This window comes from Haemorhous mexicanus, chromosome 6 (assembly GCF_027477595.1).
Source record: "Haemorhous mexicanus isolate bHaeMex1 chromosome 6, bHaeMex1.pri, whole genome shotgun sequence".
Classification (NCBI taxonomy): domain Eukaryota; kingdom Metazoa; phylum Chordata; class Aves; order Passeriformes; family Fringillidae; genus Haemorhous; species Haemorhous mexicanus.
In genome coordinates this window covers 3,313,826-3,334,581 of record NC_082346.1, presented here as the reverse complement: position 1 = coordinate 3,334,581, position 20,756 = coordinate 3,313,826, and the positions used below count along the sequence as shown (strand labels likewise).

Genomic DNA, 20,756 nt, shown 5'->3' with positions numbered 1-20,756 from the left:
TTCCACCAGACTTCCAGGTCCCACCATGAGGGTGTCCGCTGCGGGCAGCGAGGCCAAAGCTCGTGGTTCCATCAGTGCCAACAACCGACGCAGCCAGAGCTTCAACAACTATGACAAATCTAAGCCTGGCCTTCTCCCCCCAACCCCAACAAGCAGCAATGACAAAGGTAAGCACTTCATCATTTGCATTTTTCCTAATAATGGCTTCAGTTGGGCGGAAATTGGATTTTCTGTTAATCTCCAGAAGTTGTAAGACTGTCTCAAAGTTGTGTGTTGTAAACATGACATCTATAATCCAAAAGCCAGCTGTCTCTTCTTGAAAAAAGTATAGTCCTCCTTTAATATATCTGAAGTTGTGACTTGCTGGCCTGAAGGTACATCCAAAAAATAACTTTAAAATATCCTGGCACTGGTGAACCGTGCTTTTTCATTTTGCTTCAAGCGCAGATAAGGGGGAATGAATTAATCATAAAAGAAGGCATTTTGATGAGTAGTTTGACAAGAATGAAAAATGACCACTAAAGATTTCAGCAAAGTTTTTATATGATAAATAGTACAGTTTGCTTTCATTTCCATCACTGTTGTGGACTACCCTGTAGGAGACAAAATTACTCAATTCCAATCTAATTTCAGGAATCATCTAGTGTTGTGTGTGAAGGCAGGAACATGTTATGTTTTACAGATGTTGCAGTGAAGTGATGTCTGTGGCAGCACATCAGGAACACTCAGAGCCATGCTGTGTGTGAAGCAGAGCTTTTTTGAATGACATTTGCTGACTTTGTGTCCATTCACTGATGCAGTGATCTGCCAGCATTCATTAGGCTCCGTTTGTAGCTCGGAGTGGGGCTGGGGGCTGTGGCTGGTGAGAACTGAGTGCATCTCTCCAGCCCTGCATGGTCAGATTGCTGGCGTGGGCTGGCAGCAAATCCCTCATTCCCAAAGTCATTCTGCTGACAAAGAGGGGCCAGCACTGGGCCTCAGCACAGGCTCCTTGCACTCACTTGACAGTGGCAGCCTTCAGGCTCAAGTCTCCTCGCTGGCTGTGCAGAGGTTCTGATAACTGTAATGAGCATTTTGCTCCAGGGAAAAGCACTGGTCTAGGTCAGCTTCTCTGTAGTTCTCAGGCTTGGTTCTTTCCAGGAAACTCTGCTCTTCTTTCTCTGGGAATTGTTATCCCAGGGCTGCGTGTCAGTAGGTTTTGGAATGTTACCCCAAAAAAGTTATGGTGGCAGCAGAGGACCCTCAGCATTCTCCAGGGGCATTCTGAAACACCCTGATCATATTTTGTATAACAGAAAAATAAAATTCACCTCTGTCTAATATAATTATGTTAGAGATTAATGTATTAGCATAGTAAGCTAATAATTTAGCAATATTCCACCTTGGTAAATCAGTGTGTGCTCTTTTAGAATGGTACAGTGTGTAAACAGTAATGATTTAACTGTGACATCAGCATGTAATAGTTGTCTCTAAATTCGAATTAGGTCTGCCTTTCAGTTCAAAGAACAAGCTAACAGGTGTTTGTGTGAGCAGTAGAAACCTTGTTTTCCTGTGTAAATCTTCCCAGTTTCTTTCTTTGTCCTTCTTGTGAATATTTTTATGCTCATGTACGATAAGCACTGGATTGGGGAGAGGTGAAATGGGATTTGCTTTGTCCTGCAGCATGGCTTGGCTGGCTAGATGATCCCTACTCCATAAGGGATGTGTGGTGGTATGCTGCATGGAGAGGACTTCCATCTATTTTAATTGTTTTCTCAGTTAACCAAAATTACTAAATAAGGGAGGTAAAGTACTGGTTTTAGTCTTCAGAAAAGAAAGGAAGAAGTCCTTATGCATACAGAGAAATAGCAATGATTTGTCAACTAACTTAAATATCAACTGCTTTTAGACAGTCAGTTCTGGGAACCCTCATTCCTCACTATAATTCATCTCCTGAGAAAGATAAACTGGTTGCTGAAGAAGCACATGAGATGAACTGCTTCCTACAAATATTACAAATGACTAAAGGAAACAAGGCTGGCTCTTAGGCTGACAATCTACATAAGTTGCATTAACTACTCAGAATTTTGCTCTGGTCAAAATTTCCAGTCATAAATTATGGTCTTTAAAAAAAGAAAAAAGCTTATGTAAAGTTGAACTTGAACTTTTCTTAAAAGTATCATCATGACACAAAGTTGGTCTGCATCCATGAGAAACAAAAGCAATTGGTTTGACAAATTTTTGGCTTGTTTTGAAATCAATTGTAACATTGCCAGGCAAAGTTTATTGTCAAAGTGCTAAGACAATTCAGGTTTTCTGACCCATATCCTGTGTTTTGCCTAAGAAAATGAGACTTACATGACTGTGCTGTCTGCCAGGCTTGGTAAGTTTTCATCTCTTTACCCAGTACCTGCTCCGTTGTGTTTTTGAGGAAGGAAATGTGAGAAATAAAAATCAGCCTCTTTTGGCAAGATTGGTCACTTTGTTGATAGAAGGTGGCCTTCAGTGCTTGAATGTTTGAATCATTTCTTACAAAAAGCAGGTTGTAATTTTTAGCTTTTATTAAGCTGTGGCCTTTCCCTCTGGATGCAAATTGTCTTGTTAGTCAGTGGTCTGTGTCTTGAGGCGATGAAAGTGCATTAATTGAAGCAGAATGCATCAGAAAGGGAAAGGACAGCAAATGGAAGAACAGCCAACTGCTGGGAAATAAATAACCTAGATTTTTCAAAAGATTCTGTAAACCAGCCACTGATGAGAGCACTGATTTTCTAGAAAACTTGGGGAGAGAATTTGTGTAATATCAAAAATTATTGCACCACTGCAGACAAAGATGAAGCTCTTGGATGGATGCACGTGTTTGATGTGAGGTGCACACGTGCTCTCAGCAAAGGAACGTGGAGGAAAGAGATGCAAATCTTCTCTGCCCCACAGCTGACCTTGTGTCCTCAGTGTTTTTATTTTCTCAGTCTCCACATGTTGTCTGTCACCAATATACAGAGAAGAGGGAAGTGATCTGTAGTAAGGATCACTCAGACACCTGGTTTAGTCCTGTGGCCACCTGCTTTGAGATTGGGGCCTGATAGCTTTTTGGAGTTAGAGCCTCAGTTTATGTGCAAAATTCCTCTTTTGTAGGGAATTTATCTGAACTCACAGGAATTTCAGGACCCTCATTCCTCACATCATAAAATGATAATGTGCTGTAGTATGTTCTTTTATTTATTGTCACGGTGATTAGCCATTTCTAATTGCAGTTACATTCCAGACAGGGTATTTTTATATGTGTAATTGGTGTTGCAGGCTTTTTTTTTAAAGAAAAATGCCATTGAAGTCTTAATTGCATTTTTGTTTTGTGGGGAATTAAACACTTAGGCTTCTGGGCTTTGGGGTTTTTTATGTCACCCTAATCCCTTCATACAACTGGAGCCAATTCTCTTCTGAATTGTCAGAATTACTTAGCCCATGCTTATGTAGGAATAGCTTTGATTTACTTCCTTGTCCTTTCATGTCCTTGAACATCACAGGTCTCCTATGGCATGGAAGGCATCAGCCACTTCCCATGTCACTTCTGACCTCATCTAAGTTATCATGAACTTTTCTAATGAGTGTAGAGAAGCAAATGAACATTGCATTTCTGTGCCTGTGTGCAGTTAGTAGTTACTTTGAGGCTCCACATTACCACGTCTTTCTAACTGTCTGACTGGATCACCAGATAAAATACAGCCAAATTTTGATTTGCATATGCAATTTAACATCCATGCATCTACTTTTTATCCATGGCAATGGGAACCAGAACTGTGTCCTAGGAGTATCAAGAAGGAAACTTAAATAAATGGAACCTACAACTTCAGTAAAGACTTTGATGCAGTTGGTTTTCTCATGAGTTTATGTCAGTGTTTTGCTTGCAGACAGGACACAATCTCTTGGGACATGCTCTGAAAGCAGCCTGCAGTTCTGCAGAATGGTGGGGATTGTTGACTAGCTCTGAACACCCTCATGTTCCCACTGTCTTCTCTGTTCTTCAGGCACTCAGTTTTCATTCTGCACTCTCTGATGGTGTTGGCTGGGAATATTCTGCTTATTCCTTGTGTCCAATCTATAAAATCAATGAAATTTTGAAGCTGTAAGAGACATCAACTTCATAAGCCACCTCCACCATGTTGATGATGTGATACACTACTGTGACAGGCTTACATGCTTGCTTTTTATTTTTTTCTTCTACTTTGTTCCTAATATTTTATTTAAAATAATCCTACAGAGGGCAGTAGACATCTGTGGGAAAAATTACAGTATTCCTGTGGATTGAATGTTAAGTAAAATATCAGTAGGAAAAAAAAAAATATTACCAGACTTTGCCCATTTCTGCTTGAGATCAAAGGAAATGTTTATTACTCAGGTTTCTAAAGAAGGTAGGTTGATGTCAGGTTTCTCATAGATAGTATCAGAAAAAGGAAGAAACCCAAGAATACATGCCTACAGATTCAGACAGTGAGGTGAAATAAATGTTTTCATAGCAGTGTCCGTATGGGCAGGAGATAAGAAAAGTGTGTGTTCCTTTTATTTTATTTTATTTTATTTTATTTTATTTTATTTTATTTTATTTTATTTTATTTTATTTTATTTTATTTTATTTTAATTTTTTTATTTTTTTAAATTTTATTTATTTCATTTATTTTATTTATATTTATTTTATTTATATTTATTTTATTTTATTTTATTTTATTTTATTCCTTTCAAATTTTGTGTAAACCTTTTTAACTTGGAACACTGTGGGTATTTAATGACTGTCTTTTAATATGTAAAGGGTAGTCACTATGTTCACGAGGATGTGTGATGACAGTTCAAGGGGCACACATTCCTTTAGGGGAAATCACAAAGTCTGGAAATAGGAATAAAATTCTTCACTATGAGAAGAATTAAACGTTGGAGAAGTTTGTCCAGAGAAGGGGTTGGATTTCACTTGCTTGGAAGTATTTAGGACTTGCCTTGACAGGGCCTGGATAGCCCCATCTCAGGTTACCCAGGCTGTCCCCATCTCCTGCTTTCAGGTGAAGCTTGGAAGGAATATCTCTAGACTGGTTACCACATTTTGATACTTATAAATATTATTTCCTTCTAAATTTAAGTGTAAACCACTGAAATAGGAAGAGTTTCTAAGGCATTTTGAAGGACAGTTAAGGAATTTCTTTCCTCTTTTTTAACTTTGTGTTATCAAAATAGGACTGAGTACCATCAGTCAAATGCAAGCAAGGAAATGTCACTCCCACTGCAGTGAGCAAGCTGGTGTATGGTTACACATGCCACATGTGTGCTAAAAATGTTTTAACACTGTGTGCAGGCAGTTCTAGTTATCAGGTTCAAGAGGGCAGGGCACCAGGTTCAAGGGCACAGTTCAAGAGGCCGTGGCAGATCTTGGCAGAGCTTTAGCAGGAAAGGCTCTTCAGAGTTAAATCAGTATCTTCATGTCAACTGTCCTAGGAAGTCCATATTTATTTCTCTGAATTCCCTCTTGTGAAAGAGTAGAAAATCCTAAATCTGAGCCATTGGAATTTCTACTCCTGATGATAAAAATGTTTCCTATTCAATCATGTACTGATATAAAAATGCATGACTGTACACTCCCATGACTTGGTTCTGTGTGATGCTGAGCTTGTCTTGGACTCAGCATTGCTTAAGGTCATTTAAAATGGCAGATTTGGATTATGTCAAACCCTCAGATTCAATTGAAAAAGGCTACTTGAGCAACTGAGAGGAAAAACTCTCATCTTTGTGTAAAGCAAGGCAAGAAATGTGTATAAGGAGATCAAAACTCAGAGGTCTTGTGGGTGATGTCTTGAAGGCTGAGATATTCTGTAGTATTCAAATGGCCTTGAAACAGAGGGGTGCTGATAAAGCAGAAAGAGCTCTGCATCAATAGAGTTTTGGAAAATCTCTTGTGCTGTTTGGTACTTAAAGGGTTAATTTATGTTCTTTGTCTAAAAGAAAGGTTACAAGGTTCCCTTATTACCTGCAAGATACCTGCAGTGACGTTTGTAGTAATTACAATTCTTCCTTATCTCAACAGATAGTGTGTGGTCATCCATTTCTCAGGAATTTGATATTAGCCCGATTAAACCCCAAATTGGGTCCAAATTTTAGGAATGAGGGTGTTTAGCCATTGGAAGAGATTAAATCAGACATAATGAGTCAAAATTTAATATTTGCCCAGAGCTGGTGTTCAGAGAGGGGCTCCAGTTTTGGCTCAGAAATTACTGAGCCCCTTTGTCTTTAAGATCAACACAAATGATCAGGAAAATTTACCTGATAGAAAAATCTTTCATTCAAGCACATTAAAATGGAGGACAAGTCTTCTTTTGTAGCTTTATGTAAAATGAGATGAAATATTTGATGTTCTGAGTGATTGGATTTGGCTTCTGTACCAAGTAAAGGATAATCAAGTGACACTGCACAAACTTCCTTGCTGGAAGCGTTCTGTTTAACCTCGTGCAGTTTTCCCACTCCAAATAAATTAATAATTATAGAGAGACAAAACTCAGGCTTTTCCCTTTGTGCCCAGTAATAGTATAAGAACTACAAAACCCAGAAGTGGTGAAAAAAGAGCTCTGAGCACGATAGAAATTTGTCTTGGGGCATTTGAATTTTTTTTCTATCCATTTATAGAAGCATTCAGCCTGAATGGGAAAGAGAAGGCTTTTTATGGCTTCAGGTGCAGGGATAGTTATCAGGATAGCTGCTGCAGGAAGCTGGGATGTTGGATGCAATTCCTGTGGCATGGAGCCAGCTGACCTGGTGCTGGCAAAGTCACTGGGATGGCTGAACAGACTCCTTTTGCAACGGGCTGTTTGACAAGGGCAGCTTGTGACAGGGCATGGGGGAATGACTGGGGACTGGCAGAGGGTGGGTTTAGATTAGATAGTAGGAAGAGATGTTTTACTGCAGGGTGCTGAGGCAATGGCATGGGTTTTGCTGTGGCTGCCCCATCCCTGGAAGTGTTCCAGGCCAGGCTTAATGGGGCCTGGAGCAAAATGGGAATGGTGGAAGGTGTCCCTGGCCATGGCAGGAGGTGGGACTGTGTGACTGTGTTTGCAGGGATCTTAGGATGGGGGAAGAGAAGAGAATCTTGACTCTCCTGTTTCAGAAGGCTTGATTTATTGTTTTGTGATATATATTATATTAAAACTATACTAAAAGAATAGAAGAAGGGATTTCATCAGAAGGCTGGCTAAGAATAGAAAAGGAATGAATAACAAAGGTTTGTCTGTGACTGAGACACTCTGGACTGGGATTGGCCCTTAATTAGAAACAAACACATGAGACCAATCCCAGATCCACCTGTTGCATTCTACAGCAGCAGATAATCATTGTTTGCATTTTGTTCCTGAGGCCTCTCAGCTTCTCAGGAGCAAAAATCCTAAGGAAGGGATTTTTCATAGAACATGTCAGTGACAGGACTGGATGGTCTTGCAGGTCCCTTCCAACCCAGCCACTGTCCTGTGATTCTGTTGTTACATAACCATCGTTACAATAAGTCTAATATTTTGAATTACATCTTTTACTAAGGACTGGCTAGTCCTGAAGTGTTCAGGTGCTTGGTGTCTTGTAGAAGGGAGATTCCATACACAGCCCCAAAATTATTTTTTCCAGTGCTCCCTGATGAGTGAGTCACTGCAGGATCCAGTGGCACGCAGGTAAGATATAAATGTGAAATTTTAAGCCAGGTGTCTCAACCCTTGTCCCCTGTAGGCTGAGGATTTCCAGCTGAGGACTCTCTTGCACTAAAGTTGGTACTGCAAAGGCATTGACCCTTTGGTACCAGCTGCCAGCTCATCACTGAGCCTGATTTCAGCTGTGCCAGGGGGTTGGTGCTGGGCCCAGCTCTGTGAGGCTGCTGGGAAGTCTTGGGGACAGGGGGAGTGAAGAAAGCTCTGGAGACCAGGAGCAGCAGAAAGATCTAAACAATTCACTTGAGACTAGCCAAAACAGGTAGAGTTCCTGAGATTGAAAGATCCCTGTGCTTATGAATGAACAGTACATGGATGTCAGAAAGATCATTTGACAGAATGAAGCAGTTGGCTTGTGCAACATATAACAGTAAGTTAAATTGTTCTTATTTATTTATTTGTCATTTTGGGTAGCTATAACTTTCTTCACGACTGAAAATTATGTTCTTATAGGCTTAGAAAAAATTCCCTTTCTTTGACTTTTTGAAACAGTTACTTTCACTCTTGTTCTATATCCATCTTGGGGGTAGTATTATTTTTTGTTTCTCTTTCTTTAGAAATTAATTTAATATAATGTTGAATGAATCTTAAATTTGCTTTTGTAATGATGACTTGATAAGACTGTGCAAAATCCACTAAGATTAACAGGATTGCAAAGGTAGAAAACATTTTATATTTTAAAGAGGCATAAGTCCATAAAATATGAGACCAGGTTGCACACACTTTCAAATTTTCACTTGGAAATAAATGTGATGGTCTCAACACTCTGAAAATGTGATAATTACTTAAATTTCAGTTATCCCACCCTGTAAAAATGTTCCAGTGCTTCATTTAGGTCAGACATGAAGCAAACATCATATTCTGCTGAGTGTTTGGGGTGCTGCCTCTCTGCTCCTCTGTGCTGGCATTCAGGGGATGCTCTGGTTTTATTGACCAGGGGTTTTCCCTGTAAGTCTGACATGTAAAATAAATTTACAGGATTTGTCTCAATAAATCCATTACCAGAGTAGTGGGTGATTTCTGTTGTTCTGCTGTGTGCATTACCAAAAGCAGATGCTGCAGAAACCCTGTCCAGTTTTATAAATACAATATACACTGAAGATATTTACCAAATGCTCAGGATGATTTATTTTGCCTTGAATATAGTACAGTGATCATGAATTTGATGATGCAAGAGTGAAAACAAAAATACAGAGAGAAAGGAAGGACTGTGAGGTTTATCTGAATGATATGCTGAGGAGTCATAACTCTGAAGTACAGATATGGCTCCTGCCTTTAACTCTTTTTAAAGAACTCTGCTTAAAATTTTCACAAGTTTGCAGCTTACACTAAGTATTTGTAGAATTGCATCTGTAAAGAATGTGGGGAGTCTGTGCTCCAGCTCTAAAGGAAAATCAACTGTATCCATGTAGAAAAAATTTCTACATTGTTTTATGAATTTCTAAAGCTTATACCAAGTATGTTCAAAGTCCTGTGGTCTTGTGAACCTCCACTTCAACCAAGATTAAGCCTTCAGCCAGGCTTTGTCTAGGTGGAAGAGGACATATTTTTTTAAATGGCAGATTCAGCCAGCTGACAGGTGTTCACAAGTCTGTTCTGAAATGTCTCATGACAGGGATGTGACCATCTCTTGAACTTCCATCCCTTCCAGTGTCCTTTTGGTCTTAAAAGTAGCTATTAAAAACATACATATAAAACCATTCTGTGGGGCTAAAAATAAGGCATATTTTTGCTTTTCCTTGATCTCTGTCCTGTTTATAAGAGTCTTCATGTATTTGAAGGCTTAAAATGTCTCCTTCAGCCTTCTCTCTTCTAGACTGAGCAATCTTTACTACTCCATCCTTTTTCTTATAGGTTCCTTGTGATAAATCCCTTTAATGTGATGAATCTCTTTTATGTCTTGATGGTCTCTACTGGCCCCTTTCCAGTCTGTTAGTCTCTTTTAGAGGGGTGCTGGAGCTGTGCACAGCCCTCCACCTGATGCCTCATTTTGCTGCTGAACAGCATGGAGTAGTTAAGTTCTTTGTCTTCTATCCTGTGATTCTCCAAACCTCTGATTCCATATGTGATACTCCTAAAGCATTTCTGAGTGACATTTGTGTTTCTTTAGTGCCACATTATGAGGTGTGCAGCTGCATTCTGCTGGGACTCCTCTTGCTGTAGTGAAGTTGCACAGCTGATGGTTTGACCTTTTACATTTAGGCATTCAGTCTCTTCTTTCTCAGCACACACCTCTTCAGTCAACCTCAGTGAGTGAAGTCTTACTGAACTCAAGTTCATTTCTCCAATTTACCAAATGTATTCATGCTGAGAAATTCCCCAGACATAAGGCTCCTGCCTTGTGTCAGAAGGTGACCCTTGTAAGAGTCATCAGTGTCAAACAAAATACTCATCTTTGGCCAGCTGAGATGGATGTGTATCCTGGGGTATTGTTTGCACCCTTTCACTTTTCTAATCAAATTTGCTTTTGAAAGATTGGCTCATCTTAGTAAATCCTCAGTGACACATTTATGTTGGGTGTGTGCCCATCAAACAGCTTAAAGACAGTCAGGAAATAGCAAGCAGCATGGCATGTTTATAGGGCAAGATATGAGTCTGCAGTGAATCATATTTGTACTTAATTTTACAGCTGTTCAGCTGGCTGAATCTGGCATTTCAAAGTATGTCCTCTTCTACCTAGACAAAGCCTGGCTTAAGGCTTAATTATGGCTGAAGTGGAGCTTTACAAGACCACAGGACTTTGAACATAGTTGGTATAAGCTTTAGAAATACATAAAATGAGGCCAAAATGTACTTAAAGTTTCAGGGAGAAAAATACCCTAAAAATATTAGCCAGTGACATGCTCTTAACAGTACAGTTCACAAGGATGAAGATCCTGAGCTTTGAGGTAAAATTTAACCTTGAGAAGCAGCTTCTTGCCCAGTGTACATCTGCATAGCTGTGTTGGAGGTAGTGGAACCACTACCAGTGATATATATTTATACCAGCTGAAGAGCTGGTCCAGCATTGCCTACATGTTTCCTTTTAAAATAAATATTTACAATTTCTCATAAATTTATCGTTGGGTGCAGTGTGCCAGAGAAACAGCCATGGAAACACAGGTTCACTGTTAAATCATGGGAAAGGAAAGAGGAGTGGTGCTACATCCCAGACTGCCCCAAATGCCAGCATGTTTCTGCCACCTCTGTAGAAGCCCCTTCTCCTTGGGTAGGAGCACCTTCAGCCTCCCTGGGCCCTTCCATTTGTGGCTTCTCTGCTGAGCCTTTTGCCTGTTCCTCATCCATAACCAAATATTCCTGGAGAGCCTGTGACTGGCAGCAGAGAACTGAAAGGAAGAAGACCCCACCATAAATTGTAGTATGTGTCTGTCATCTGGTTTTGATACAAATGGACAACATTTCCTGACTGCAATTCTCAGACCACTGATTTTCACAGTGCCTATTTCATACAACCTCCAGGAGAGATGTGTCAGAGCAAGGCTGCTAGCTGCACATATAATCCACTTTAAGTATGAAGTCTAATGAAAGACTCCATAACAGCTTCCTGCCTGGAATTCATTAATGCTTTTGAATAAGTCTGTTGTGAGACATCTTGGGGGGTTAAATTGTACAAATAGTCAGAAGGAAATGGAGAAGAATGAACAGGAATGGTATTTGCCTAGTGTAAAATGGAGAGTGCAACTTGTTTTGAATGGCACAGTAAACTTGGCTCCATTATTTTTATGATCATCTAACTGGTATGTGGTCAGTAGAGGTCCCTCCAACCTTTCTTAGGCATTCATGTCAACAGCATTGTGAATTTTACAGTAGCTAAACAAAAACAACAAGGAATTCAAATGTCTTAGTCGGTTATGGCGAGACAATGAGAAAAGGGGCTGCCTGTGCTCCAGTTCTGTTTCCCCTCACCTCAGCAAAAATGCTGAGTCTTGGCTAAGTGAGCTAGGCAACAGCAGAGCCGTTGTTCCATGTGCTGGAGCTCTGTGTGGATGGAGGCAGCTTGGCAGAAACGTGGAAGTTGAGTTTCTGACATATCCCTGGGCTCTGGTGAGGGCTTTCAGAGATAGAGCACATTTCTGTGGATGTGTGGAACTGCTGTTGAAGTTACACAGTTTACAGCACTGGGATTGAAGAAGTAGATGTGATGGAAGGAGAGAAAAATGTCATGGAGTAAAGGTAATTTTTCTGTTGTGTTACAGTGAATTTAATCACCATTAAAGGGAAAATCAGTGGGCAGAAGTTGAAGGAAACAATTCTGCTCAGTTAGAAAGGGTCCTGAGTAACCTGGTCTAGTGGAAGGTGCTCCTGCCCATGGTAGGGAGATGACCTTTAAGGTCTCTTCCAGTGTAGTTCCAGCTACGATTCTCAGGTTTCATCCTCAGCAAAGCAAGAATATTCCCTGTTCAGGCTTTTCTCAGGTCATACAGAATTTCCCTATCTGGCAATCTCTGCTTTAACAAAATAATTTCTGTTGGGTTTTTTGTGGTCCAGAATAGAAGAGAGAACAGAAAGCTTCAGCCATCCTGTGGGTGGAGGCCATGCCCACCCTTTGATGGTAGCTCAGCCAGTGCCTTCCTGCCAGCTGCAGTTCTCCCTGTGTTACAATGGAAATTGAAATGGAAATTTCTGTGGGCCACAAGAGTTGTGCTTATTTTGAGGAGGGACTGAGTGCCAGGTTGCTCTTGTTGGGAATGTTCTGCTCTACCTGCTTGTGGTTTAGGTTCTGGAAAGATTGGGGTTTTTATAGTTGGCTCCTAGCAGGAATGCAGACATTTCCATACTTACAGGGTTTGATAAATGATCATTGGAGAAGAACTCAGCTGAAAAGTTCTTCTCTGTAGGACTTTATGTGTATAGTGCTTTAGAGGAGAGTCTTCTGTTGGGTGGATGGAAAGGGTCAAGATTCACCATTTATTCTTCTAGATGGGAAATGATGAAACTGCCTCAGTGGTTTTCTGCAGTTCTGACACTGTAATGTCATAGAGCAGAGCTGCTTTTATTTCCTAAATTAGAATGTGATTGTAGATTTGCTTTCACATCTGTTATCTGATCTATAGGCTGGACTAAAAGATATTTCTCTTCATAAGAACTTTTCCCATCGCTGTGAAATAAAAAATAAAAGTTTGTTCATTCAAAAATGAGTAAAAATTCTTTTAAGTTCTTGACCCTCCTAAGTAGAGTAGCTATGAGAACACCCTTTGTCTGTGTGTTGCCTTTCATGCTTATAATGATGGATTTTGAAAGTTTTCAGTTATAGCAAATCAAAGTCCACTTACTTAGAGTGAACATGACAAATGATGGGAAATTGCATATATTTTCTCCTGACCTTATTATAACATAAGCTCTCAAAGACTTCTGTGGAAGAATTAAATCATAAGCTTTCAGATTCTTTTTTTTTCTTCTTCACACACGGGTGGGTTTGCAGATGCAGTTCAGTCTTTGCAGGAGCAGCTGAAATCAGATTTACCCATGCTACAGTGTGTATTGGCATTGGAACTGGACCACCAACATCTTTTTTAACAGGAACACTAGGAACAAAATAGATTTCAGGCCAAGATTTGACTTTGAAAAGAGGAAAGTGATCATTATTTATTGTAGACTGTAGCTTGAGTTTGAAAACATTTCTTTTATAGTCAGTTTTAGTTAATGCAGGTTGCTGAAGAAAGAAAATACCTCCCTCACAAAGGAACACATGGGCAATAATAAGCTTATTAACTGAATGCATGAAACCTGCTCCCTTTTTCATGAAAGAAGGGTCTATGCTATGCTGAATAAAACTTTCCCCTTTGCATGCTGATGTGTGCTCCACGGATTGATGTTGCTGCTTCATTAGGAAACCCAGCATTTGAAGCTGCATTCTGGCAGCAGAACTCCTTTTGCTTACCAAGCTTGGCCAGAGGAGCAAAAGAGCCAGCACTTGTTCATAAGGAAGAAACAGAGTCTGAAAACCTGAAGTTTTCTTAAGCTGGAGCAATTTTTCATGTGTTTTAGGGTGAACCCTTAATTTCTTGCAGTAACTGTGCATGGTGCAATGTAATAAATCACTTGAGGATGTTCAATTTTCAGTTTCACTGTATTTGACCTAAGTACAAATCAAAATCCACCACAGCTGTGTAAGAAAGTACCTTCTTTCCTTTCCCAAAGATTTGCTGCTTAACTGTAGACTTTGTGAATATTTTTTATTCATTTCAGGTGCGTAGCATCCAGTATTCACAGAATTCACTTTGTGGAAAACGTTAAGTAGACACTCTGAAAATGACATTACTGTTGCAATATATTCTATTTTTTTAATGTTACAGTCATAGTATTGTCCTAATTCTGGTTTCTCTGACGTGTCTGTAAATGGAGCTGCACTGTGCTCCTCCTACGCCATTGGCAGCAGAAGCAAAATTCACTTCCAGACAGGAGGGTGTATGTGGGGGCGTTGGGACAAAGAGAGTTTTGTGTTTATAAACAAATAAACTGGGAAAAACATATTTTAGTCAGTGACCAAACATAAATAAATAAATAAATAGATTTCCTGAAAACATTAAAAATTAAAAAAAAAAAAAAAGAGGAGAAATTGAAAAGTTCTGGATTTTGCCTGGAAATAAATTTTGAGCAATGCTTTGGGATTTGGAAAACAAGCCATTTCACTTGATCCAAGCCAAGCATCTTTTCCCAGAGGTCTGTGAACTGGAGCATTCATCTGTGCTGTTAGGATGTAGTTGAGGTCCCAAGTCAAGCAACCCCTTCCATTCACTTCCAGAAGAAAGTTGTGGAGCTGGTCAGAGCCCTGTTTTGATGAGGTGGCCTCTGCTGCTGCACAGTGACCTAACAGCCAGCTCAGTGTCTGAGAGAGGGTCAGACTTCTCAGCCAGGTTCTGGACCTGGCTCTCAGGTCCCTCTTGTCTCAGGTGAGTGGCATTGTGTAGGCTCTGAGTGCTGGGGAATGCAGGCTGGCTTTGTCCATCCCATACACACGTTTCCTGTATTGTTCTCAGGCTGTTGGGGAGTACCAGTTTGAGAAGGCAGATTTCTTTCCTGAGAAATCTGCTCAGTTGTCTGCGTGCTCCGACCACCAGCTGAGTTTTGGTGCCTGCATATGTTGTACTGACAGGGTGTACAACCAGCTCTTCTACTTTAATGACACAGCCCTTAGTGGTCATTTTTATTTTGTCACCCTCTATTGCCCCAGTCCTGTTTTTCTGAGCCCATATTGATCAGTACATTGGGTCCCTCCCAGGACCTGGTTGTAAATCCATCCTAGGCATGTTCATGAATCCCAGACAGCTTTGATGATTCTGGGCATGGCTGTTCTTTGTGCTGAGATTTGTTTAGCATGATGAGGCCAGAAGACATGGATTAGGAACTTAGTGTTAAAGTAGTGTCAGTGTCCATTTCCTATAATAATATCTCAATATTGAGATGGGCTATTACTATTTTAAAAAATAACCTATACAAATTAACTGTACAATATGCTCAATTGGGATTTTCATGAAGCTTTCACTTCGTTCCTGGACGTCTTCTGTGGAAGGCAGGCTGAGACAAAGGCTTGCTTGTTCTGAGTATGCAAAAGGAGCCTGGTGTGGTGTGGGGATGGGAAGTAGACTGTGATGAGCAGGAGGACTTCAGGAAATGAAAACAAAAACAAAGAAGCAGTGTATGGTAAGAGGCATGAAGGAAAGAGCAGTGGTGCAGCTTCTGAAAGCAGAGTGAGGAACTTTGCTGGCAGCTTGTGAAGAGGTTGTCACCTTCCTTCCTCTCTGTGTCTGTGTCAGGACACTGTGTCAGGTCACTGGGACTCCTCCCGCAGTGGTGGAATCCCTGGAAGAGCTCAGAGAAAGGTGTAGGTGTGGTGCTTAGGCATGTGGATAAGTCGTGGGCTTGGCAGTCTGGTGTTAATGGTTGGACTCGATCTTGTTTGTCTTTTCCAGCCTTAATGATTCTCTGATTCCTGTGCCATTATCTTTTTGGTCCTCCTTAACACGTGGGGTTGAATTCCGCAGGCTTGAGCAGAGCAGCAAGAGGCCAGGTGGTATCACTGTTGGAGATATTTGGTGGCTTGATTTTCCTTCTGTGTCAAACAGGAGCAATACCCTGGAAGTCAGCAGGCTGGCACAAGTTTAAAAGCAGCATGATTCCTGTTTGTCTGTCTGTAATCCAGCTCCTGATTCAATCCAGCTCCGTGTGGGTACTTGGCCATAGGAAAAGGACTAACAAAACCAGCCAGTATAATAGTTAGTTACTGGTTAAGAGTCCTGGAAACCTTCTGACTTCAGTAATAGTTTTAAAAGTATCATTAGTTCTTGCTATTCCACTTTGTGAAATGGCTGAGTTTATTATTAAGGAGTTTCTAATACTCTTAGAAACTCCATTCTGTGCTAAGTCAGGAAGATGTATGTGACTTAAATCTTCAGTAGATCTGGTTTGGATCAGAGGAGGGAGGTTAACAGAGCCGTATCTTCACTGAGCAACTGAAAGTGAAGTAAAACAGTCCCTGTGTGGCTGCAGCAGCTCATGATTTACAGGGCTGGATTCACAGGGCTGCTCCTGCTGCCGAGAACGCACGCTCTCCGCTGCTGTTGATTTTTGAATTAAAAAAATGCAGCTCTGTACACAGTTTACTTTCGTGCTAGAGGGCAGGGAAATATAGGTAAGAGCCGTTAATCCCCAGCAGGCTGCTGGGCAGGCGAACAGACACAGATGACAAAATTTAATTGGAAACATGAGCAGTTTAACAGAAAGCATATTTGTGATAATTGAGAGAGTAACATCTCCAAAAGGGAAACTCTGCAAAGAGGAACTGATTCAGAGGAGAAGTGGCCACTGGTAGGTGAGTGTGATTTTTCAAGCTCTCTTTAGGCTCGGAACTATTTTCTTAATAAGAACAAATAACATTAGGAGGAAGTAACTAAATAATAGATTTTTTTTCTCTAGAAACGTCTAAATAATAGATGTTTTCTCTGTGGGGGAGGGCTGTGCAGTTACTGCCACAAGTTTCTCTTACAGCTGTATTAGGATATGTGGTAGTACTTAATTTAGGTTCTTTACAAAGGGGTACAATTGGTTTTATTTTTGTACATGGAGTTTTCTTCTACCTTTGCATTGTGAAGATATTACTACCCCTGCCCCTAATAACTGAAAGTACTTTAGTTTTACTTTTCTCCTTACTCCTGCATTTTTTTTTATGTTTGAGGTTTTTCTAAGAATCGAACTTGGACAGCGAGTATTTTGCCAAAAACAGAGGGAACCCTTAGTTACAAAATAGTGCTGTGTTTTTGCTAATGAAAAAGTATTGTGGACTTAATAAGGGAGAGCACATTGCAGAACACATTTTGGTTTGAATTGGAAGAGATTCTTTTTCTTCCTTCTTTTTCTTGAAACAGCAAGTAAATGTAAATTATACAGTAGGAGCTCATTGCTGCTCTGCTGGGTAGGAAAAGAAAGCTGGCTTTTATTTTCTCTGAGCTTCACCGATATTGAAAATACTGATGTGTCTTTAAAATGTAATCAGTGTGAAATTCTTGATGCTTAATTACAGAAAGAATCTCATAGTAACTCTAATACCAGGTACTACCGTGCTGATTTATTGGGTTGTTTTCTGTGGTTTTTTTTTCAGAGCCTGCAGACAGCACGGCCTCCCAGCCCACAGGAATGAATGAAAATGTCTCATCCTCAGTTCAGAGCTGCGGCAGTGCTGTTCCTTGCAATAACTCCTCAGCCATCCCTCAGCCCAGCTCTGCTATTAAACCTTGGCGCAGCAAGTCCCTCAGTGCCAAGCACACAGCGACGTCTTCCATGCTATCCGTGAAGCAGCCGGCAGCGGAGCCTCCAAAGCCTCCCTCGGAGATCGCCAAAGCAGCTCCCAACGGTCAGAAATCCATGCTGGAAAAACTAAAACTCTTCAACAGCAAAGGGGGTTCCAAAGCAGGAGTGTCCGGGACGGCGCTGGAGTGTCCGGGCTCTCGGGACAACAGCTGTGAAAAGCTGGAGGCGCTCCTCAGCTTTGAGGAGAGCGAAGAAATCGATGCCACCAACCAGAACATGAACAACCCGGGATCGATGTCCAGCAGCCCCAAAATTGCACTCAAGGGAATTGCACAAAGAACTTTCAGCCGTGCGCTGACTAATAAGAAAAGTTCTCCAAAGGGTAATGAGAAGGAGAAGGAGAAACAAAAAGAGAAGGAAAAGGATAAAAGTAAAGACATTACAAAGAGAACATCCATCACTGAGAAGCTGGAGCTGAAGGAGGAACCTAAAGAAGAACAGACAGCACTAACAACAGCAACAGAGATGCCAAAAAAGTCCTCCAAGATCGCAAGCTTTATCCCTAAAGGAGGGAAGCTGAACAGTGCCAAGAAGGAGGCCTCTGCCCCTTCGCACAGCGGAATACCAAAACCAGGAATGAAAAACACCACAGGGAAATCCTCAAGTGCCCCTGTTCCCGCAAAGGAAGGCGAGAGGAGCCGTGGCGGGAAAGCCAGCTCGGGGCTGTCACATCAGAAGTCCCAGCTGGACAGCCGTCATTCCAGCTCCTCCTCCAGCCTGGCTTCCTCCGAGGGGAAGGGCGTCGGGGGCCTGCACAGCAGCAGCAGCAGCCAGGCCGTGAACGGGCCCGCGGTGACCACGCACAGCACGGGCAGCAACACCGTGAGCGTGCAGCTACCTCATCCCCAGCAGCAATACAGCCACCCCAACACCGCCACCGTCGCGCCCTTCATGTACAGGTAGGGCACTGTCGCCGCGGTTCTCTTCACAGGGGAAAGCCAAGGTGCAGTTCTTCCGAGAATGTTTCTGGGATTGGCGTTCTCTGGACCTCAGAGGAAGCAGGATGCAGTATGGAGGTTGTTTACCCAAAGTGGTGGTGGTGTGTTCCCTTGGCTATCAGGGCCAAGAGTGTGTGTGTGTCGGGGCTGACAGCCGTGAGATGCTGTGCAGTAGGGAGCAGTTGAGTGCTTGGCAGATTCAGCTTAGATGTAATGTAATAAAGTATAGAATAATATAGTATAATAAAGTAATTAATTAGCTCTCTGATTAAGTGGTTAATTAGCCCTCAGTGCGGTGCAGTGGAGTGCAGGGTTGAGTGCTTGGCAGATTCAGATTAGATGTAAAGTAATATAGTGTAATATAGTATAGAGTAATATAGTATAATAAAGTAATTATTTAGCCTTCTGATAAAGTGATTAATTAGCCTTCAGTGCAGCGCAGTGCAGTTGTGTGCAGGCTTGAGTGCTTGGCAGATTCAGATTAGATGTAATGTAATATAGTATAGAATAATATAGTATAATAAAGTAATTAATTAGCCCTCTGATAATATAAATAAATAATTAGCCTTCTGAGTCCTCCTCATCATTCCTCCTTCATCGGGGCCCACAGCACAGTGATATGGGACCCGCCCTGGGGGCTGCAGGACTGGGGTGCCCAGGAGGGCCATTCTGGACACTTCCAGGGGGGTGAAGCAGGAAGGTAAATGCTCCATCATGGAGAAATCTCTTTGCTTCAAGAATGTAGGCAATTGATACATTTTCATAAAAACTGGTGGCAAAGGCTGTATGAGAAGTTGTGATAGACAGGAGGGGGGATAATGGTTGTGTCCAACCTTACTAGCAGGAAAGATGGCAGTCTGAACACCTCCTTGACCAGGTGCTGCTCTTCTGAAGGGTGCAAGAACATGTGTCAGGTTTGTTTTGTGCACCATAGCTTTGAAAGTTGTTACAAGGTCAAGATGCTCTCAGGGTCTTCATTGTGGCTGATGGTGGTGAAGCTGCCTCACTGTAAGCAGGAATTGGAAATTAAACAAAAAAAATTAAATAAAAATACTTTCATTTAAGTAAGGCCAGACAAGAAGTCTGTGCTGTTGTATGTGTTAACCCTGAGATAAGGAAAAGAGCAGGCAAAGGAAGTCACAGCTAAGCTCTGTCTAGTGCATTTTCTGTTTGAAACACCCTCGGTGTGAGAGTGGCAGTAGAGGGTAGGGAAGTAGGGAAGTATCCTAGGGATAGTAGGGAAGTAACAAGAGGGAAATCAGCAGCAGGGATTCTTAAGGGCACAGCATGACTGGGACACAAGGAGTTTCTCAGTCAGAGGATTGGATTTTTGGTTTGGACAGCCATTTCATGGGGATTTTATGACCCTGCTTGGCTCTTTCATAGGAAGAGTGTGGAGGGATAGTATATAAGAAAATAAAGATAGTGCAGAAGGCAGTCTCACACCTGAGGAGCTGCAGCTGTACTAATCACCAAAAATGAGGAACAGGCCTGCCCTTAATAGCCCACAGCTGTGTCCATTAAGAAGAGTGCTACAAAAGAGTGGGTTAGCTGGGTGAGGAGAGACATGGGGTTTGTTGGCTGTGCTGTGAAGAGAGTTGGAGTTGTTGGCTGTGAAGGAGTCAGTGCTGGGAGGAGCTGCCCATGAGAATTCACAGAGAAGGTGTGAGACTTTTGAAATATGAAGATGACAGAAGAGGATGCAAGTTTTTTCTCTGTCTTCGTCTTGCTGCTCATGATCTGAAAGAGCTTTCTCACCTCCTTCCCTTCCTTAAGATGTGTCCTTTCTAGGCTAAGGTGTCCTAGCCTCTTTTGTTCTCACTTGCAGAGATTCTGTTCATGATCTTTGGCCGTTTTTGTTGCCCTGTACCCTGTTTTTTTCAGTTCTACTGTGCATGTTTTTGCCTTCGATCTCTTGGCTGATGTAGCAAAAAAAATGGTCAGTCACATTTTTTGAATAATAGTGAATGTCAGGGGAATGAACCTGAAGGAGAGGGATGCCAAAGGCCTGTGTAGGAATGCAGAACAGGAAGAGCAACCCTTGAGTCTTCTGGCTCCTTTGAGAATTCTCCTTGTGTATGGAATTAAGTGCCAGGGGACCTGGGAAGCAGAAATTTTTGGAGATGGGTTGTTAAGTTTATCACCACAGTGTCCCCTCATTGTTGGTGTTGAGCTTAGATACCATCATCTAACATGTAAAAGCAGACACAGTCCATACATTTTCTATAATGTAAACATACTGATAAACTCCACACAGTATTTATTTGACCTTTTACAAAAACCAGGAATGAAACTACCTGTTTGGCAGCTGGAG

At 41.5% G+C, this 20,756-nt stretch overlaps 1 protein-coding gene across 6 annotated transcripts in view; it reads left to right on the top strand.

The window, feature by feature from the left end:
- NAV2 (neuron navigator 2) overlaps window positions 1–20,756 on the top strand; it is a 381,930-nt gene that overhangs the window by 254,458 nt on the left and 106,716 nt on the right. For all 6 annotated transcript variants that reach the window (XM_059848310.1, XM_059848312.1, XM_059848309.1 and 3 more), the window contains 2 exons: window positions 10–167; window positions 17,296–18,403. In XM_059848310.1, coding sequence (XP_059704293.1) covers window positions 10–167; window positions 17,296–18,403 — 1,266 coding nt within the window. The remainder of the gene's footprint in view (window positions 1–9; window positions 168–17,295; window positions 18,404–20,756) is intronic.